At 36.3% G+C, this 22,783-nt stretch overlaps 2 protein-coding genes across 6 annotated transcripts in view; both read left to right on the top strand.

The window, feature by feature from the left end:
* The window catches only part of LOC112050201 (guanine nucleotide exchange factor DBS), a 135,658-nt gene that overhangs the window by 6,094 nt on the left and 106,781 nt on the right, over positions 1-22,783 (top strand). The window contains exon 1 of one of the 5 annotated variants that reach the window (XM_024088404.2): positions 12,035-12,174. The exons of 3 other annotated variants lie outside the window; for them this stretch is intronic. In XM_024088404.2, the coding sequence (XP_023944172.2) occupies positions 12,129-12,174 (46 nt within the window). In that variant the 5' untranslated portion in view covers positions 12,035-12,128. Of the gene's footprint in view, positions 1-12,034; positions 12,175-21,166; positions 21,502-22,783 lie in introns of those variants that run through there. One more of the 5 variants, XM_024088402.2, reaches the window with a different exon arrangement.
* Positions 385-10,100, top strand: LOC112050202 (uncharacterized). The gene is made up of 4 exons (XM_052883579.1): positions 385-597; positions 898-1,170; positions 2,115-2,342; positions 3,220-10,100. Exons 2-4 carry the CDS (start codon positions 913-915, stop codon positions 4,411-4,413), a joined length of 1,680 nt encoding a protein of 559 aa, XP_052739539.1. The 5' UTR covers positions 385-597; positions 898-912; the 3' UTR covers positions 4,414-10,100.

The raw sequence follows: 22,783 nt of genomic DNA, 5'->3' as shown, positions 1-22,783 counted from the left end.
AAATAGAAGCTACAATTTGTATAATAACTCTTTACGTAGGAGTGTATTATGATATTAATTTTCTATACTTGCGTAATAAAGTTTTGATTATTTACTCCTTAGATACATAGATAATAGATTTACTCCTACTATCACCCTTGCCAACAGAGATATTACAATAACATTGTTTTTATTCTGACAATTTCTTAACTTAACTTAAGTAAAAAAATATATGAAAAACAAATCGACTAGGTATTATTACACGGAATACAATCCGTTCTTATTAATTCATTTCATCACGCAAATACCGACGTGCTCTTTGCCATTTAAAGTTGGCGCGGCACGAACTAAGCGGGGAGCGTCGATACGGAAACAGTCGCAGCAGCGCTGCGTGGTGGCGGCGCACTGTACTAACGACGAGTTCTACGGCGTCCTCCGATTTTATTCACGGAAAGTGTATCGCCATATTGCTTCCGTGAATTATGTGAAATATTTGTGCATTTCTCTTCAATTATGACTGTAATATCGAAATCAAGTGAACAAATACAATCCACGTTACAAGTGTAACTAAAAGAATATACATTTAAGTGTCTCGGTTGTGCACATAAAGCGAAAAAGGTGAGTTTGAATCTTTCTCTGCTATGACTATATGGCCCAATATTCCACGGGAGTTCGATCCGCTATGCGATAATGAAACTTAAAAAACGCGATTAAGGTTAATAATTGCACGGTTTTTGTTATGTTTATTTACATGAATTTGAAAAGTTATCGCGGTTTTCTCGGCAAAATCGTGGGGTTGTGGGTCGTGTGAACTATCAGGGCGGGTTAGCCCGACGCCCGACGTTCATCGTACATAGCACACTACACGTATGTAAGTACGTACATGTGATTTGACATGAATGTTGCCTTGCATTGTAGTTTAGCGTCGGGGAAATGTCCTACGAAAAGATGGAAGTGGTGAATCCTGCGGAGAAGGAGGCGAGTGAGGTGTTGCACTCTCTCCTGTCGGTGGAACGGCGGAGTGTGGACAGCAAGGAGACCATAATAGTGGCGATACCGTCCGACCAGAACGGTGGCGACTATGGCGAGAGCGCCCAGTGGCATACCCCAGTCATGGGCCAGCATTCTGTGTTTGAACTTGGCACTGCCCAGAATATGCAACAGCACAGCTACAATGGACATCAAGAACAGGTATTACTACTGCATTAATATAAACACAGTTAGATTTTTGAACTTACTGAAATTATTTTGATAATGAATGCTTGGAAGTGCAGGGGCTGTGAAGTGCTTTTGTATTTGTTATGCGAGAGGCTTTTGTAGTTTGTACATGCCATAACATTTGAGGTTATAAATAACAATACTTTTTATTGTTTGAATCAGATTTAAAAGACTTTGGAAGTTTTTTAAATATCACCAACGCTATTTATATAGTATGTAGGTTATATTTATCTAGTAAAGACTTCACCTGCCATCCCGCATTGGGTCAGTGTGTTGGGTCTAAGACCCATCTCTTATAAGGAGGAAGATCTCAAGAATGAAACCAAGAAAAAGATAATTTGAATAAAAAATATTAACCTAATTTTATTAAATTACTTTGTAATAGATTATTATAATTTTTTTCTGCAAATAAGTAACTTTAATATGATTCATAGATATATAATCAGTAGTTTTTAAAGGTTTCTTGCAGTTTGCAAAATGTACTGAATTTATATAAAGTAATATTTATATCAAATGTTATAAGCAATAGTAGCTAAACTTATACTGCAATCCTGCGTTAATTTGTTTATTTCACTTTTAATGTAATGTTATGGTGTACAACAAGTGTGCAGTATACATACAGGCTGAATATTACTTTTTAGAGAAAAAACCAGTGGCATGCATAAGGATGTAGACCTATGGGTATGCTCTATTAGACAATTTAACCAAACTGAGCAAATGTGTATTGGATAAGCATTAAAAAGACATTTGTTAGGGTATCCTTTAATGCATATATGAAGTGCACGCCACTGGAAGGAACATTAACTAAACTAAATTACACAGACACATACACACTGCATCTGTCACATTACCATTACATACAAATTGAACAGACTGCCGAAAATAGATTTACCATAACTTGTATTATACTATTTCAGGTGCTTTGGCAAGGCCATACAATCCAAGTTGAGAACGGAGATGGAAACATACAGGCCATGCAAGGGACGTACAGTATTGAGTTTGAGACGAACGTAGAAACTGCAGATCTGGATGTTGAGACTAAGCCCAATGTGGAAAAGAAGGCTGGTGCTAAGAGAAAGAAAAAGGCGGAGTCTGACAGTGATGAGGAGGTCCTCGATAATAAACTGGAGGATAATCCAGCTCAGGTAAATTATTATTTAAGTTTAGTTAAATTATTATTTTACATAGACTAATATAGTTCTACACTGTCAAAGAGTAGATATAGCACATACCAGACAAGAAAATCAACTCATGTCAATGAAATGGCATTAAAACCAGGAACTCAAGGAAGTCAAGCAGCAGTTGTTGTAGCTGTAAGACTTAACATTACCTACTTTTTAAACGGCTGTTCTGATTGTACCATATTTATACCTCTTCCATAGTTAACACAGATTGCCAAGCTACCAAACACAAGAAAAAAAGTTAGAGGCAAAAATGCCAAAAATGTAAGATTCCATTGATGATCCATCTATTTATATTTCCTGTGTGACACATATTCACTGGTATCCTGTAAGTGCCCCATGAAACTACTTGTACCTTTCTTGCTGCGAACAATATGTCTATGGTTATGTTAATTAAACCTCATGGTTTCCAGTGTACAATGTACATTAGTCATAATCCTTATCATACTTAGGGTAGGGTAAGGGTAGTATAGTAGGGGTTGAGTAGGGGTACTGGGGTAGGGTAGAAGTAGGGTAGGTGTAGAGTGGGAGTAAGGTAGCGGTAGGGTAGGGTAGGGAGTAGAATAGTATAGGGGTAGGGAATGAGTCAAAATGAATCTTGACCATATCCTCTAGCAATTTAATAGTTCTAAAGTTGTCTTTTGAAAAAAAGTTTTTGACTTCATAGAATACAAAGATGTAAAATATACTACATACTAAATAGTGAAAATAACATTGTGCCTATGGCCTATGTCTATTGATTGGTTTGATAGCATGTCAAGTCATAGTACAAATTTATTTATTTGGTGCTGCTCAATAGTATATATATAAAATAATTTATGTATGTGTGTATACATTTCAGGTAAAAGAGAGACTAAGAAGGGGCTGTGATTGCAAAGATAATTGTTATCGAGGCCTCAATCCTGAAGCGGTGTACCGCCATCGACTCAACATTGCAGAATTGACCAAAAGTGAACATGACATGTATTTGATGGGCATCACAATGGCGAGTTTGGCCAACCCAGCTGAGACGTCGCGTCACAAAGTCCGCAGGAGATTGAGAGCTTGCTACGTCTACCAAGGGAGAAAGGTTTGTTTAGAAGCTTTTCTATACTTGGAAAATGTGACACATTATCAGCTAAAACGAATCAGGCAACATGTTATGACTCACGGAGTCGCGCCGCGGATCCACGGCAATGTTGGTAAGAAACCCTACAACACGTTCACCCTCGACATCTACAAACATGCTACAAACTTCTTGAAGGAGTATCTCAAACAGCATGCCAGCTCACCGAAAGATGTTCAACCTTCAGGAGAAGGTAAAAAGGCGAGTAAGACTGTCATCATCCAAGGTGACTCTAGAAAGCACTTGTTCGAAGCGTACAAAGAGTATGGGGAAATTTTGGAGCCTGGAGTAAAACTCATGGGGTATTCTACCTTCCGAGCTTTCATGAAAGACCAGTTTCCCCACGTCAAATTTGCGACCAAGAAACAGGAATTACCTAAAGACTTGGTGCCATTCCGTAGCGGTAAATGCATGTCGTACGACAAGAACAAAGATCCCATTAGGATACAGCAGGAAAAAGAGAAGGCGGATGCGAAGAAGGCAGCAATGGAGCAGAAGAAGAAAGAGGAACACGAGCGAGAACAGCAAGCGCAGCAGCAGGCTCAGCAACAACAACAAGTGCAGCAACAGCAACAACAGCAGCAGCAACAGCAACAAGTGCAACAAGTCCAGGTACAACAGCACCAGCAAATGCAGAACCAGCCTCACGTGGTCATCCATCAACAGCAGCCGCAGCAGCAGCAGCAAATGCAGCAGCAGATGCTGGTGCCGCAAGTGAGCCAGCACCAACAGGTTCTCACCCAACAAGGTGTGCAACAGGTTTCACAGCACATGCAACCACTCGGCGTTTCAGAGGATAACGGACAGCCAGTGGAAATGGCTCAACAAGTTATACCTTTGGCTGTAGTGCAACAACCCCAACAGGCTTACCTCGTCACACCCGTCTCGCACTTCCAGACGAGAGTCCAAGGTGCATGGTACAGACATTGACAGCATACCACATTCTCAAATTATTATTCTAAATGTGTGGAACAGAAAGTGGGCATAACATCAACATAATGAATAATATTATATTTATGCCACTAATTCAGTGTGTTTTCATTTTAAAACAACACTGATGTTGATATAAAGTTAAAATCTTAAGTTTTCGAGTAAAAATATTTGACATTTGAAGTGTTTAATACGGTCACAAGAGCCATTGCATTTTTGACAGATTTATTAGTATAGATCTGTCAAATGTTGACACAAACATAATCTAAATTAAATTTTTTACTACAATAAAGTAGTTCTTTTTGTATTTTAGTTGTGATTTAACTCACTTCTGTGATGTGTTTTCACTTGAAAACTTATGCTAGAGGCCCCTTGTTATGACTGAACTATTCAAGTGAAGCTCCCACTATTAACATAATTGATTATTAGTAAGATAATTACGTAAGGCCATTTATAACTTTGGCAATAAGTTAGCAAAGATATGTAGGTTTACACCTTTTCAGTATTGGTTTTAGTAACTGATTTTTAATTACAACAACTATTTATAAGTATATTATTAATCATATTTACACAATTAATATTTTAGCTCTAGCTATGTAGTTCATTTTTTTTTATTTTAATTTTATGAATTTAACTACAAGAATGGGCAGTTAAAATTAGTGTGTAGTGGTAATATTAATTTGTATGGTTTTTATTGTGTATATTTGCAATAATTAATGAAATTATTTGATCGATTTAATTGAAGACAATTAAAAAACGGTTCTGCCTACTCATCTGTTTTAACTGTAAAATTGTGTGCTCTCAGATTGTGTTGTAGGATTAGAGGATTGTGAATGGTGTTGCTTGTGTGTGATGTCCATTATTTTATACATTTTATTTTATATTATGGATTGCTCATCACAAATATTCATTAAATATTTTATTTATCAAAAAAGCAGTGCCTTCGTATTATGATGTGGATTTGTCTCTGATATGATGGGTGTTTGATTCTGATAGTGTTTAATAGTGTACTGATAGGGTTCTCTCAAAGTTTTCATTGCGTTCAAACAAATCATGATAATATTTTGTATTATAATACATATCAAGTTCATTGTAGAAATCATGTAATACTTAGCTACTTTTAAATGAAAGTTCCAATGAAACTTATAGTTTCCTATGTGCTATGCATTATTTCAGAATTTCGGAGATGGATTAAGTGTCTTTAGTTGTCAAATTATGATGGAAAGCTTTTAAAACAATTATCAAATATATATATTTATTTTATATACATAATCTAGGGGTATTGTATTATATGTGTTTGATTTATTACTTGTCATTGGTAAAATATGAGATTTTATTCAGGTCCAGATATTTTAATAAACCCTTTTTTTTAATGAATTATTTTGATTAGCATAAATTTTCTTCATTGAGTATGAATCATCTCTTTAAAATATCTATCATGTTTTAATTAAATAATAATTTACCTTATTATTTTATTGGAAGTCTTATCAGTAAAAATATTTCTTTTTTTTTAATGTATACACAATTGTCCGTAAAAACTGTCAAAAATGGGCTGTTAACATGGCTAAACTGTAGTTTACTAATAAACCATGTATTGTTGTTCAAAGATTTGTCTTTTCCTTTCGTCATTCAATTTAATGATGTAGAAATAGACAAATTGATGTGCAACTATCCAGTGCTTATTAGTAAGACAGTAGATGTAAAATTTCTGCCTATTTAATTATACGAAAGGCAATAAATGGTTTGTTGTGATTTAAGTAAGAGATGTCGATACTTTTCCATAGCTGAGCCAGTTGAAACAAAAATATCGTAGCGTCAAACTTCGAGTCCACTCAAAACACGAGGTGTATGGCAGTATACAAAAACAAACACATCCCAGCCTAGTGGCGTGCAAAGGGTTTTTAACTAGGGTATGCACTAAAGGTATAATTGGATGCAATCTTTATGGCGTCTCGAAAATAAGCTACGCTACGTAAATAAAATTTGCTAAAATCGAGACGCGTGGGGCGACGTCGGTCGGGTCGGGCGCGTGTGCGTTGGTACCCTGCCGCAGCGCCACCCCTCTACGTTACCGCTGACATCTAAAATCTTGTATTGCGGAACGCACGATGTTTCAAAACAGAAATTGTATCGTACTATACAAAGTGGAAAAACTCTTTGTTGAAGTGAAGAGAAGTGCAATTCATCAGGGATAGTGTAGCTTCCCAAGAAAGATTTTTTTAAATTGGTTCCAGAGCCTATTCAAAACATACATACAAACAAACAATCCAATCTTTTCTCCTTATAATATTAGTATAGATAATAGCGCAATCATACGCCTCGTGTTCAGAACGGACTTGAAGTTTGACGCGGTCTTTACCTATAAACAAACTTATGCAGTTTTCCTTTAGAGTACACCTTTATGCTAATGCGAAAAAGACATTAAGTATTTATAAAAACATAATATGATAGTTCTTTTCTTTATTTTTTTTTTATAACCAAACCAATACAAATTGCTTTTTCATTGAAGATGTGTAAGGTGTTTGTATTTACATATATTGGTTATGAAATGAATTTATTTATAATTTATTTAATTAGGTAAATAATAAAAATGGAATACAATCATTCTTTTTCAGGTCGCGAAATATTTTATATATTGTGAAATAAAATAATGAGAAAAGTATTTAAAATTATTGATTTAAAAAATACATTGTCAATAATCATAATAGTGTTTAGTGATCACAATTCACACAATATCCTTATATATCTTTGGTGTAAAAAGCAAGCCTTATATGTTACGTAATAATTTATAATATTTAATAGTACCATAGATAACATGTTAGTTTGTAGAAACATCTGAGTTTTGTGTGTATTATAATCCAGAACTCGATAGTTAAAAAAGAAAAGTAACAGATTGGGCATTTTCAAAGGACTTATTTTCGTACTGTAGAGATGTTTTATACAAAAAATTTATAGTGTTGAAAGATAATGAAATCTCAATTGTATTTTGAGTTTAAGATAAACAATTTTAGCCATAAGCCATAGTAAGTGTGTAATCGATATAATTAATTATTATAGAAAGTACAGAATCGTGCCTAGAACGTATGCTTACCATGTATAGTAATAGTGCAATAACCCGAGGGAGCAGTAAACTATGTTTAGAATGACGTGTTTTGACTCTTGAGTTGTATTTTTTGACGGCCTCCGTGGCGCAGTGGTATGCGCAATGGATTAACAAAACGGAGGCCCTGGGTTCGATCCCCGGCTGGGCCGATTGAGATTTTTTTAATTGGTCCAGGTCTGGCTGGTGGGAGGCTTCGGCCGTGGCTATTTACCACCCTACCGACAAAGACGTACCGGTACGACGATTTACCGTTCCGGTACGATGTCGTGTAGAAACCGAAAAGGTGTGTGGATTTTCATCCTCCTCCTGACAGGTTAGCCCGCTTCCATCTTAGACTACATCACTTACCATCAGGTGAGATTGTAGTCAAGGGCTAACTTGTAAATAATAAAAAAAAATCTGAAGTGTGAAAACGATAAATTGGCCTGTTATTGTATCAAATACACCGAATATATATTGCTGATACCTAAATAAGAGGTTGCGACTAAGATTTTATACTGTATTAGATATGTCACTAGCGCGTCGAAACTGAGGCGAAAAAAAGTGGCTAAATGTCTTATATTCATTTAGTCGCAAAATCCTTGACCTAATAAAAGTTGAGGTTTTCTTAATTAGTTAATAAGGTCTGGCTGGTAGGATGCTTCGGCCGAGGCTAGTTACCACCCTACCGGCAAAAACGTACCGCTAAGTGATTTAGCGTTCCGGTACGATGTCGTGTAGAAACCGAAAGGTGTGGACTTTAATCCTTCTCCTGACACATTCGGCTCACTGCTGAACCGAGTCTTCTCTCAGAATGAGAGGGGTTAGGACAATAGTCAACCACGCTGGCCCAATGCGGATTGGCAGACTTCACACACGTAGAGAATTAAGAAAATTCTCTGGTATGCAGGTTTCCTCACGATGTTTTTCCTTCACCGTTTGAGACTCGTGATATTTAATTTCTTAAAATGCACACATGCGCCGGACCGGATTCAAACCCAGACCCTCTGGAAGCGGAAGCAGAGGCTATATTTTAGGAGACCTTACTATATTCATATTCTGTACAAAAAAACCGGGAAGTTTAAACATGTTTACTGCTCCCCTTGGCTGTCTGGAATGTTTGAGGCAAGTTCTAAGATACCAATCAATTTATAAATTATATTTGGTGAATATGAATATAATCAAGTTTTATTATTTGGATATACATATGTATTTATATTTTACCCGATCTTAATAAATTTTAAATTAAAAGGATACCCGAGTGTATTATATTTTTAACCGACATCAAAAAAGGAGCAGGTCATAATTAAATTAATGTGTTATAAAAGTGTTATAACAATAAAAAATAATTGAATGAAATAAGATATGGGTTGCACCTACAAAATAATAATCGAATCTTTTATTCCATGCCTAAATATTGCGCAATATTAGTCCTAGAGAGAGTGGAAAATTTTAAAGTGGTGCTTAACATATTATTAAAAAAATTTAAAACAAGTTATAACTCTTGGATCTAAGTTGTATAACAGAAAACTGTAGTTCAATAGCACCCAGATTTAATGTTTTTTTATTAATGAAGTTATCAAATAAGCCTAAACCGCTGTTACACTCGTAAATCACCCCTATGCAATATAAAGCGTTCTCTTTAGACTAAGATATTTGAATAACATGATTTCAGATTCAATAATGTCTGTATTCTGAACATGAGCTAGTTGCTTTAGCCTTGTAATTTGATGATAAATCCAAAATGATACAACATTGCACTAAAAATTATGAGCTGAGCAACAAACTAACAAATTACAGATTGTTTTTGAAAACTTTGTTGGCAATAAGTAACCCAGTGTGTAAAATTTAGAAAAATTCGTTCGATTGTTTTAATGAATAGTTGCTATGAATATTGTTGTCGTTCATACCTATACCTTTTGTTTTTAATTAATCCATAGTACGAGATTTGGCAGCATGGTGGCAGCACCATGGATACCTATCCGTTTTAATTTTTTATGGTCATCTGACCTATTTATTTGAAATTATATTATTCCCATTTGTGTCACAACCGTAAAATGGAAATTACACGTGTATCATGTCTGAAAATAAAAGCGATGTATTTGCTTAGCAATTCATAGAAATAAGGTAACTTTTACAACAGATGATTTAAAAAAAACTTATCAGAAAACCCTGAATCTTATCAATCATACAGTAATGTATTTTAACAAGTGCCTCATTTTATAGGAAAAACAAAAATTTCACGCAACTCAAATCGCTCTAATGCTAACAATCAAAACAAGAGTCATCCAACATATTGTATTTACGGTTGTGAATTTTGCCTCCGTCGTGTACCAATAACTGTTATATGCGCGCCATGTGATATGACGCGAACGCAAATTTTAACGCAACGCTTAAACACCTATTGTATTCCAGCTGCCGGATCTCTGCCTATTATTTCAATAATGAAAATGAAATGTATATTTTTATAACAATGGAAAATGTTTATCTCAGACTTGCTTCGAATTGTAGTGATTGCTCTTAGCGTAATGTTTGGCATCTAAGTTCCAAAATTTTATAAAGTAGGAAGACATGATGTGATAGAAAATAAACCTTTTTTACGCTATACACGTATTTTTTTAATTCACTTTAAAACCCTACCCTTATTCAAGTACCTACTTAGGTATATTAGATTACGGTTTTAATCTTGTGGTGTTGCTAAAAAAATTTTGGATTAGTTCTTATTAATTTACTATAAAACACTGATAAAAGTCGCGTTTTTCGTAGTTTCAAACCCATACGGGGCTCTTAGTTATGAGCTGGTTCTTGCAACGCGGCACGATCCAAAATAAAATTCTTAGTAAATTAATATAAATAACACGCACTTCTTAAATGGAATTTTTTTCCTGTGTGTTTTTGTGCGTTTTAGTTTTAAGGACGGTCTACTTAATTTTTAGTGATATGTAAAAAAAACGTGTGCGTCTCGGTATCTTACAGACGGAAGTGATAACTTGAACCTGCTGCCGTATGCGTGTAAGCAAGGGAAACCAGATGGGAGTGGCGCCGTAACGCGTTACGTTACAAAGCGATTTAGCCGATGTTATCAATTCTACAACACTGTCAATAAATCGTAACGTTGATCGTGATTATAGTAAGTGGGTTGAGTCCACAAAGGTCCTGACTCCTGATCTAGATCGTGGGTCCCACGCCTTCCTCAATATAACACCGAGTTAAACGGTTATATGAACCGACAGGGTCCGGGCACGTCAGTCGTTCTCGCTGGTCAGGATCATATTGTAAGTTTGTAAGATCACTTGGCTTATAATAATACATTGACTAATGTTAAAGATACATTAACTCGAAGAAAAATGCGCCTGGTTTTAAGTAAAGTTAAATCTAGGTTTATTACCTATTTGTTTTCAAATCCAAAATTTGTCAATCGTTGATGATTTTATTTCCATATGAAACATAATTATTTAAAAGAAGATAGAAGAAGATCGTTCACACTTCATACATTTTTTGGGCTCTTTTTGGAAGTGCTGGCCAATAAAAAAATAGCATGAACCTAGCCATTTGGAGCAATAGCTAGCTAGTATGGCATGAAAATAGGATGGCTCTGAATATGTTTGGAACAGAGAAAGTTACATAGATTCGTGATTTCTATACATTCTATTTTTACATAATTTCGAATAATAATATTTTTTTTCGTTAAAACCAAAACTTTACACAAAGCTTTAGGTTTTAAAATGTTTAATTAATGTTATAATTAAATAAATAAAATAAAAATAGTTTATTTCGTTAACATCAATCAGTAACAAATAATTAATGCCCTATTTTGACGGCCTCCGTGGCGCAGTGGTATGCGCGGTGGATTTACAAGACGAAGGTCCTGGGTTCGATCCCCGGCTGGGCCGATTGAGGTTTTCTTAATTGGTCCAGGTCTGGCTGGTGGCAGGCTTCGGCCGTGGCTAGTTACCACCCTACCGACAAAGACGTACCGCCAAGCGATTTAGCGTTCCGGTACGATGTTGTGTAAAAACCGAAAGGGGTGTGGATTTTCATCCTCCTCCTAACAAGTTAGCCCGCTTCCATCTTAGACTGCATCATCACTTAGCATCAGGTGTGATTGTAGTAAAGGGCTAACTTGTAAAGAATAAAAAAAAAATGGCTAGTCTTCTTTTAAGAGTTGTACACTCCTGTGACAGAGGGCTCCGCTCTTCCATAACAAGCCGTAGTTAAAGATACTTATAATTAATCATAGTGAGTATAACTAAAACTAAAGACATAAAAACATGTGTGTGTGTGTCTTGCGTAATGTACTCGTATTATGTAATACGCTTCAGTAGAGATTCAACTTCTTCATAATTCATTGTTAATAAGAATTCTTTCAAAACTTTTTTGCAAACAAATAATTTGAATCAAACATATCTTTAAGATTTAAATTAAAAGTATAACTGAAATCCGCACATGCATTACGCAGCACGCTGTCTATCATTTCGTTTAGTCAGCGTGATTAAATTCTCCGCGTCAATTTGTAAACAAAAGTCATTGTTTCGTCCCCAATCGGTCAGTTAGACGATGGCCCCTTGACTTGGTGCGCGCGCGGTGCCATCTTGTCCCCGTCCCCACCAATACTTGTTGACCTTCCGACGCCATGAAATTTTGGAAATGTTCTAAACGCGAGCGTCGCAACGCCAGCCGTAAGTTTTACGAATTAATTTATAATTAGCAATTGATCAATTGTGCCCGATTGGTTACAATTCGTTACATGGGCGAAGTGAAACTTGATTGATTTAACCCACTTTTGAGTTAACGTAAAGGCTTTTGCGAACCGTGTTGTAAAGCCATATGAAAGCGATATCATGTAAGGAATCGTAACCATACAAAATACATGCATTGCATATTACCAATTCAATAATTTTCGTGTATCTACTATGCAAGAAAAAAAATCACGTTTATTCGATGTGAAATGGATATTATCAGGTACCTTAGTAGGTACCTGATAAAATCCATTTCACAACGAAAGTACAAAGATTTTATACTGCATATCAGATACTAGCGGATGCCCGCGACTTCGTCCGCGTGGAATTCAATTTTTCACAAATCCCGCGGGAACCATAGATTTTTCCGGGATAAAAAGTTAAAAATATCTATTCCCATTTCAAATTTCAGCCAAGTCGCTCAGTGGAGTAGATAACTAATTCGGATCACTTTTTGCAGTGATTTTGTAGGCACGACGTAACATGTCTAATAGAATAAAGTCTTTGTTTATAGGTGTTGGTATACTAGGTATATAGCTATTGGGCATCCTGCTTTGTCATTATTATAAAAGCCACTTATTATCAAATATCATTTTCCGTATGCCCACATACCACAGCCTATTGTCTACTAAACGAACGTCCGAGCGTTTATTATTAAGGAACAAATGCCGTGTAGTGTGTTATTAAAACCTATTGTCCTGTCTTCAAAGACATAAAAGCGCTGCCCGCTTGATACTCACAAGTCCCAGTAAAGTGATACTAAGCTGGATAATAAGAAAGCAGAGACTATAATTAAAATAGACGGAGCCACTGTAAACAAAATTGTCCAACATTGTATTCTCAGTCTGCTAAAATTTTATAAAGCTGAAGAGTTTGTTTGTTTACTTGAAGTCGTGAATCTCAGTAACTAGTCAAAAAATATTTTTAAATAAAAAAATATTTTAGGTAGTTCATTTATAGAAGACTCTAGGAACGCTACCAATAAGAGCGCATCATCAATTCAATCTATCAATCATAAAAATGTGGAGATACGGGAATAGTTATTCTTTTGAGAGCTGTTGCGTGCGTTGCGTAAACAGTTACAGATACCCAAAAATTACGTATGACAGAATTGTTATATATTTTTATTGTTTTCAATGTATTCTTAAAGATACCTAATACTACAACCCTACTCATTGTGTACTGTTGACCAAAAAACAAATTAGAAATGAGGGTAGAGAACTTATGTCATTACATAACTTATTCATTATAAAATTAAATTATTCTAATTGTTCTAAGCTTATCAATTGAATTAATTTTCATTAATTTAAGAAAACCTTTATTATAGTTATCATTAAGTGTGAAACGACAAGCGATTTATACCCTCATTTTTAATTTGTGTGTTGATAAACAGTACACATATGACAGAGTAGGGCTGAAGTTTATTACGGTTTTTATTAATTTAATTTTTACTTGATAAAGTATTCCCTGTTCATTCTTCACATAGTCTGTGTCAGAAATATGAAACGTCGCGCCTCCACCACATAATTTGCACTGCATTGCACTCCACCAATGTTACCAATTTGTGTTTATGAAAATTGACAAAACACTGTACTCTGTACCCAGTAAGTGAAGTTTTATTACTGCAAGGCCAGACTGACTTGTAAAGGGTTGAGCAAAGGGCATTGTTCTTTGCATTAATATTAATATCATGTCACTGTAGTTTTATTCATACTGAAACAATAATATTATAAAAAAATAATAATAATCCAAACAGCGGTAGAATCAAAAACATCGCTTTCTCTGTCGTCCCATCGCAACGTCGTTATTGGTCGACGTCTTTCTCTCGTCTCGAGATTTTTTTTTAAATAAAGCCATATCTTTATTGTTTAAATACTTGTATGACAATTAGCCCTGTTCTTCTCCAGTTAGTCGTAGAGACTATTGTCAGTGGGTCGACAATAGTCCCGCAACCGTTTTTCGAACCTATAACCTTTCGATGTGAGTCCGGACTCTACCATGGAGCTCCACGGTGGAGCCACAAGTTAGCCCTTAACTACAATCTCACCTGATGGTAAGTGATGATGCAATCTAAGATAGACGCGGGTTAACTAGTTAGGAGGACGATGAAAAATCCACACTCCTTTCGGTTTTTAACGGATGATAACGTACCGGTACACTAAAATAGCTTGGCGGTACCTACGTCTTTGCCGGTAAGGTGGTAACTAGCCACGGCCGTGGCTAGTTACCGCCTTATCAAATTGTGTTGAATTAAATTGTGTTGAATTGAAGATGTCTTGGTGTGCATCATAGATCTACCGAAGGGTACATAGTTAATTTAACCCTATTACTTTTATTATTATAATTTATTCTCCTTTCCTCTTACATCTCTTTTTCTGGCTTATTTGACTTATCGAAGAAGCCTTTGCTACCTTCAATATAATATCAAGTGAGGTTTACAATTGATTCGATGATTGACCGTATCATTGATTGTCCCAAAACCGTAGACAATTACGAAGATTCGAGGTTGAATCAAATTGTATTGTTGTTTGATTTACCTTCTATAGGTAGGGTTTAATTTTGAATGGAGGCATTTTTTCTTTTACTATTTTCGATACGGTTACCTATTTACCACTGCCTCGATGATGGTTTACGGATCAAGATATAGTGGATTCGAGTACTGAATTATTTTTGGATTATTTTCTCAAAATAAAATCTCAGTCCGGAGTTAGTTGTGTACACCGCTCAGACGAATTATATAGGGACCTGCTTAGCTAGACGTTACCCCTCTGTCATAGTATAAGATCAACGATCTAACGTTTATAAAAACTGTTTCTACAGAATCGGTGTATCATTGTTGTAATCGTTTTCTTCGTGTAAAGAGTTCCCTTAAATATTTTGTGTAGTTGTATAGCATAAAAAATTACATTACTAACAGATGAAGTTACGTTTGTTTGTAAGTATTTCTAAGTTTATAATATCAAATTTGTAATAAAAACAATATGAAAAAAAAAACGATTCTTCAGCTGGAACAGCAAAACGAACAATCAAGTAATCGAATATTTTGTGTAATGAATCTAAGCGATGTTTTTGTTAGACTGTGTTAAAATTACACGTGTGTCTATTGCGAATCAAATTTATAGTTGTGTGTAGTGTAAGGACATAAAATATATTTAGTAATGTTAAATATTTTCGATGTGTGAGTTTACCTCATCCCACTCAAAAAATGAGAGACAATTTTGTTGGTGAATTTGGGTGCGATACAAGTCCATAGGTATTTGGTCTGAGGTGCAACGCCATGCCTCTGAGAGTACCTTACGTAAATCCGTTTGCCCCAGTCATCATTAACATCTGTTGATGATCGTTATAATGAAACATTATTAAAGCCCCGCCAACTCAGATTTGAATGAGCGTGGCGGGTCTAAACGCCCGCTCCTATAAAGACTCCCGTGTTATGTAGTATGTACCATTTAAAATAGACTAATGATGATGATGCTGAATTTCTTATCTTGATACCTTAATCTCAACCTATTTTTATGCAATGCTCATAAGATTTTCAACTTTCGCTAGAATAAAAATTGGTTATCGGCGATTGTTATTTCTCAACAAGTGCTGTAAAATTACGCTTTGGCCCGGCCATGGTTATGTAGATGACCTCGAATCCTTAAAGATTTATTATAAGTAAACCACAGACTAAAAGAAAAATGTAGATAGCGCCACAACTTTTTGATCTTTATACTCCCATATTCTAAGGTTCGTCCCCTTGAACACTTTCTATGCGTGCTCTAACCGAGGTGGTACTAAGTTGCGCTGACCTGATTAAGAACATCCATAATCAAACCAATAATAATAATAAAAAACAAACATATAGCAAAACGTTAACACATTGAATGTTTCTAATTACCGGCGTTTTTTCTTGTAGGTGAGATAAATCGTCTTGGACATCCTTAACAAGATATTGCAGAACTCTTATCGGCTAAAAAATCCCTTTTCTTCCAAGTGCGCTCCTATGGCGCTAACATGCGATCAAGAAGAGAAATATAGACAACATTTCGTCGAATGGCTCTGGAGTTGTCGCAATCCTATCTTCTTCGTACCAACGTAATGAAAGAGTTAGCGGTATATGTGGATGCCACGTCTTTGATTGAATTTCTTTACTTCTCTTAACGAGATTATCTCTTTGTCGCATGTTATCTCCACTGATGGTAGTGTCATTTAGTGTATGTTCGATGGCCCACTCACCTACTGTACCTTTTCCATTAGTCTGTGCGGTTGAAGACGAAGACGCACCGCCGACCGCCGAGCTTACCGATTGTTATGCGAGCCGCAGCCCGCCGGCTTTTGTTTGCCGTTCACATTGTCATTTCCTTCCTCAGGTTCCTATTTTTGCTGAATACCTGCGTATTTTCCTTTCATTTTAACTAAGGTTTGAAGATATCCTTCCAACGCCAACCCGCTTAGAAGGATCGTAGTGGGTCTAAGCTACTACTACAGTACGTTTCATGTACGAATAGGATGGTGCGGGTGACAGTTCCTTTCACTCTTGAAAGTTTGCCGCGATGGACGATAATAGTACGTATCGTATTATGAACGACTTACAGGCGACTGTCACCGTGCCCATGCTATCTGAAAAACACTTTAGTTACCACTTTACAGCAAAAAAGTAACTACTTGTGATTTAGCGTTCCGGTATGATACCGCGTAGAAACCATTAGGTATATGGAAGTAAGACAAGACTGCATCGTCATTTAGCATCCAGATTTCCGCAGTCAAAGGCTGACTTTTCATCATCATCAAGTTGTAGGTGCATACACCCGGCGGGAATTGAACCTACGCCCTCCTAATCGAATGTCATATCCACTGGGATATCACGTATCTGACATGTCACTGACAAAAAAATGAGGAATTTAACAGGCTTAATGGAAGAGGTCCTATGAGACCTGGCTTTTCAGTATTATAATATTAACACTCTCTGATGATGAGCAAGGTGGCGCTATCTCTGATGATGAACAAGATGGCATATCTGCATTGCAAGGCGCTATCTCTGATGATGAACAAGATGGCATATCTGCATTGCAAGGCGCTATCTCTGATGATGAACAAGATGGCATATCTGCATTGCAAGGCGCTATCTCTGATGATGAACAAGATGGCATATCTGCATTGCAAGGCGCTATCTCTGATGATGAACAAGATGGCATATCTGCATTGCAAGGCGCTATCTCTGATGATGAACAAGATGGCATATCTGCATTGCAAGGCGCTATCTCTGATGATGAACAAGATGGCATATATGTATTGTAAGGCTTTCTTTAAAAACTCATTAATACTTAGAGAAGACAAGTTGGTACAACTAAGTAGCTAGTGGTTCGAAAAAATATTCTAATAACAAAATAACTAATACAAGGTCAAATTACGTAGAATGTTCAAAAAAGGGTTAAACAACACCCAAGAGGATTTGCGGGTCCATATTAGGAAAGCTACCAACTTTGCCAAACGGCAAGAAACGTCGCGACGCTAACCGTATTACCTCCTTCTGCCTGATAACGGGCTCCACAGATCCCTGAGGACACACTATCGCCTATATTTTAACCGACTTCCAAAAAGGAGGAGGTTCTACGTTCGGCTGTATGTATGTTTTTTCAGCGATAATTCCGTCATTTATAGACCGATTTTAAAAATTCTTTTTTTGTTTTGAAGGGTTTGATTCCAGGGTGGTCCCATTTTTTCCATGTCAGGATCTGATGGTGGCATCCTGGAGAAATCGAGGGGGACTTTCGAAAATTGTAGAGACGGCTAGTGCGTTTGTTAGTGTTTCCATAAGGTATTTTTTCGATAAGATTCTTATACAGCCACATCGTCTTACAACAAAAATGTATAACAATGGTAAATTATAATAATGTACTTCATATTTTTTTAACTGACTTCCAAATAGAAAAAAGAAGGAAAAAGGTTCTGTGTTCGGTTTTATGTTTTTATACCTCAAAACGCAGTTAACAAGAGAAACAAATATTTGTAGGCTTAGGTGTAACCTACCTATTTATGATTATTATACGAAAATGAATCGTGTAAATTGAAAAATATTTTTAAAACGCCAGAAGGTTTTTGATAATTCTGTAAATCTAAATAAAAATGTCAATCTAACAGTATTGTGTTGCTGATTTTTATGGCTATATGGGGAACCCGGTGCCTTGACCTCGAGGTAGCAACGTAAACTCAGAACAAACTCTTCAGCGGGGCGTAAATCATAATCAAATAGGTATTTGCTGTCAAGTTTTTCACTGTGCGAGAAGCCCCTGATCCTAGCCTTGCCCACAAGACTAGTGTAAAATGATATTTTGCACATACCCCCGAAGTTTATTCTTTACAAGTTAGCCCTTGACTACTATACAATTAGGAGTAGGATGAAAATCCACACCCCTTTCTGTTCCTACACGATATCGTACCGGAATGCTAAATCGCTTGGCGGTACGTCTTTGCCGGTAGGGTGTTAACTAGCCACGACCGAAGACTCCCTCCCTCCCACCAGCCAGACCTGGACCAATTAATAAAACCTCAATCGGTCCAGCCGGGGATTGAACTCAGGACCTCCGTATATAGCTGTACAAGTGATTCTATTATACTCTTTGGTTTAGCAGACCTGCTTGATTTCCTATTTTTGTCTTGACCCATTCTTGCATGCGACCAAATATACTTTTTATCTGAGTTAAATTTTGTTTTTATGTCATTCAGTCATTAAATAAATTTAATGTTATAAATAAATTATAAAATCTTGCTGATAGACGATCGTATGACCTTTGCTTATAAAAAAATACAAAAGCAGCAAACAATAGTACATTAAGTCTGTGACTAGAATAGATAGCACAAATTGTTTGGTGAAAACAATAGCGAAGTTACGCGGACTGGCATATAAATCAGTCTTCATAAACAGTTTGTCTATAAGTACCAAAATACATCGATGAAAAATGGAGGTACAAAACTAGCGCATCCGTCAGACTTATTAAACGAGTACGAGTACGAGATGTCAGCCACAGACGATCAAGTTATCTCAAATGCCTGCAGCGCTAACGGCTTGACAGCCGATAAAACTGATCGTGTGTTGGTCGCGATGTGCGTGACATCATGCCGATCGTGAACACACCATCAGTTTTATCGGACTAAATAAATTTAATTAGCCTGTCTTATAGACACAGATAATACAATGAATTTTATGTCCACGGAATACGAATTATTACCCAACTGTAAATTTAACTGATTAGACAAATATTTTTTTTTTGCAAATTGTCCTAATTTATGGCTAGTTTTCAGCTCTGTATAATTTGAGCCCGATGATTTTTTGTATGGAGACTGGGTTTCTTCTTACATCCAAATCCGAAAAATTACATAATTATTTATCTACGCCTAAGAATAGAGAAATAACTGAAGAAATCATCTGAGATCTACGCTATCAGTTGTAGACAATGCTAAAAGGCCGACCAGCAAAAAGAAAGATCGATGGGGCTAATCGGCTAATGTCAATCAGTGACGACCAAGTAATCTCACATGCCTGCAGCGCTAACAGCTTGACATCCTATAAAACTGTACGTGTGTTTTTCGCGATGTGCATGACATCATGCTGCTTGCGACCAACATACGATCAGTTTTCAGACGTCAAGCCGTTAGCGCTGCAGGCATGTGAGATTACTTGATCGTCAGTGACTAACATAACACAACGGCTCTAACAGTCGTCTAAGTCATATTTTAATTGGTAATTAACTAACATTTATATACATATACTTACAGAAGTATACAAAGCTAAGATAAAAGCAATTCAATATCGGAGTACGAACTTAACACCATAATAATTTTAACTGCAATTCTTAAATAGACTAACTAGACGGATCGTCATCTGCTGGCGGTTATAAATAACCGTAGCCAGTGTCTGCTAGTAAGAAGAAAACATTGCAGAACACATAAACATAAGATCTAAATTAGTATTAAGAACCTACATGGAAAACGTCTGTTGGTATAATTTCTGTTGTTTCTGGTCTGGTGATGGCTTCGGCGGTGGCTGGTTGCCACTCGGTACATCGCGATATGTCGTGACTTCTTTCTTCTTCGATACAATGCCGTGAAGAGAACACATTATGGATAAAATTATGTTCTGTGTTGAATAAGTCTGTACCAAATAATTAGCTGACGATGCAAATAACGCGTTACCCTAAGTGTTACATTTATGTGATTGTTTTGACGACCTCTGTGGCGCTGTGGTATGCGCGGTGGATTTATTAGACGGAGGTCCTGGGTTCGATCCCCGGCTGAGCTGATTGACTAAATTGGTCCAGGTCTGGCTGGTGGGAGGCTTGGGCCGTGACTAGTTACCACCCTAACGACAATGACGTACCGCCAAGCGATTTAGGTTTCCGGTACCAAGTCGTTTATAGAAACTGAAATGGGTGTGGATTTTCATCCTGCTTCTAACAAGTTAGTCCGCTTACATTTAAGATTGCATCATCACTTACCACCACTTGAGATTTTAGTCAAGGGCTAACTAGTAAAGAATAAAAAAATACTTAATGTTAAAGGAGATAGAATTTTTTTTATATACATAAATAACGAACATTGTCGATTATAAATAAAGAATCTACCCCCAACAAAAGGCCGAACCCATGAATAGATCACGGACATTTACCTAGACCTACATACTTACGGATTGAATGCAAACCTTTATTCAAAATCGGTTTTAGAAGGTTCTCATGATGGTAGTAAGTACCTACTTTCCGCATTATTACCTTATCACTATCAGCCTTCAGGTAGCTATTGCTATGACGTTCGTTAAACATTGTCGTTCGTTATCTATTCGATCATTCGTCACATGTAGATTACATCACATGGAGTGGATATAGGCCGGCCCGGCGGGAGGCGACTGCGACTGGCGTCCTATACGGAAGGACGGCGGACGGCGACGCTCAGTCCGCGTTCCGTTGTCACAGAGTAGGTATATCCGATGCGCGCCATTTGGCCCGGGTCAACGCGCTTCGAATTTTAAAATAATTACGAAGTTTTGTTGTTTATTTTTTATGACAGGCAAAGGTCAAGGATTGTACAGCTTAATTAATCAATAAATTTTTTTAATGAAAATTTTAATCAATCACCAATGATTAAATAAACTGTTTTGCATAAAATATTACAATAATAAAGTAATTGTGGCGGTGCAAGTGTTGCAGTGTTCGCCAAAAGGAACAGGCAGTGATATGAAAATACGTTTCGAAGTGCCTAACAAGTTGGAAATCATTTTCGGTGGCGGCAGTGCGTATTTTTTTTTTTATTATGTGACAAATAATCTAATGCTAGACCTACTCTCAATTGTTTTAAGAATATTTATTAATTACTGTATACTAAGTTGTGAATATTACATTTATTACTGATCAAATATCTACCTATGTACTGAACTCATGATTGTACGGTTAATGCCTTTGCCCTTTACAGCTAAAAAAAGTTACTGACGTTTGTCTGTTATGTAGGTACTTGCTTAGAGAAGGTTTTCCTATGTACCGTCAATTATACCGTCAGATCTATAAAAAAATATAAAACCAATTAGTAATATTTTTCATTGATGTAACATTGCCAAAATTAAACACTCTCGAATTGATAACCTTCTATCAGAAAGCTTTTTTCTAGGGTTAATATACAATTTATTATTTAATTACCTAACTTACCTATGTATGTTGAGTGACATCATAGAAAACCTTAGCATACCTAATAAAGTACTTACTTATATTGAGTAGTAGGTAGTACCTAAGAATATAGGTACCTACTAATAATAGATAGGTTGGTAGTTAGGTACCTGCATCGTAACAGAATAGATAAAACCGTATCATTTATTTACATTCAACCGTGTCAACTGTACAATATTGAGTTAATCGTACAATTATTTCAATAAATAATAAGACCTAATTCGTAATTATGTTAATTAATCAATTAAAAAAGAGACCAAGTTATTTTTTTCAATTATTAATAACTAGCTGCCGTCGCGCGGTTTCACCCGCGTGGTTCGCGTTCCCGTAGAAATACGGGGATGATATATAGCCTACAGCCTTCCTCGATAAATGGGCTATCTAACACTGAAAGAATTTTTCAAATCGGACCAGTAGTTCCTGAGATTAGCGCGTTCAATCAAACAAACAAACTCTTCAGCTTTATAATATTAGTATAGATTTTATTATTTTGCTGTGGAAAAAATATACGTCACACAAATCATTGTCATTGGGTTAAAAACAAAAATAAATCAATTTGATACGTATGGACAATGCATCGTAAAAGTGAATTATAACTTTTCAGTGCCATAAATAAGTGTGTAATACAAACTCATCCTAAAATTAGCATCTTTGTAGGGGACAAAACAAAGTCTTTATACGGAAAGATCACGGTGCTTTGTCTTTTGATATAAGATTGTAAAAAATAGACGAAAATAAAAACATTCAAAGTCAATCGTATTCATGTCTTTGCTATACCATGATATTCATGCTTTATTTATTTACTAGCTAGCCCCGCGGTTTCACTCGCGTAGTTCCCGTTCCGGCGACAATAC

This window comes from Bicyclus anynana, chromosome 1, assembly GCF_947172395.1.
Source record: "Bicyclus anynana chromosome 1, ilBicAnyn1.1, whole genome shotgun sequence".
Classification (NCBI taxonomy): domain Eukaryota; kingdom Metazoa; phylum Arthropoda; class Insecta; order Lepidoptera; family Nymphalidae; genus Bicyclus; species Bicyclus anynana.
The sequence above is the reverse complement of the archived record's forward strand: the minus strand, read 5'-3'. Positions and strand labels throughout refer to the sequence as shown.

Bases quoted from the DNA above. Each gene is read 5' to 3' on its own strand.
- LOC112050202 (XM_052883579.1), top strand. From the start codon at position 913: ATGTCCTACGAAAAGATGGAAGTGGTGAATCCTGCGGAGAAGGAGGCG. The intron at 1,171-2,114 runs GTATTACTACTG...ATACTATTTCAG, and splicing joins ACAATGGACATCAAGAACAG to GTGCTTTGGCAAGGCCATAC. The intron at 2,343-3,219 runs GTAAATTATTAT...TATACATTTCAG, and splicing joins TGGAGGATAATCCAGCTCAG to GTAAAAGAGAGACTAAGAAG.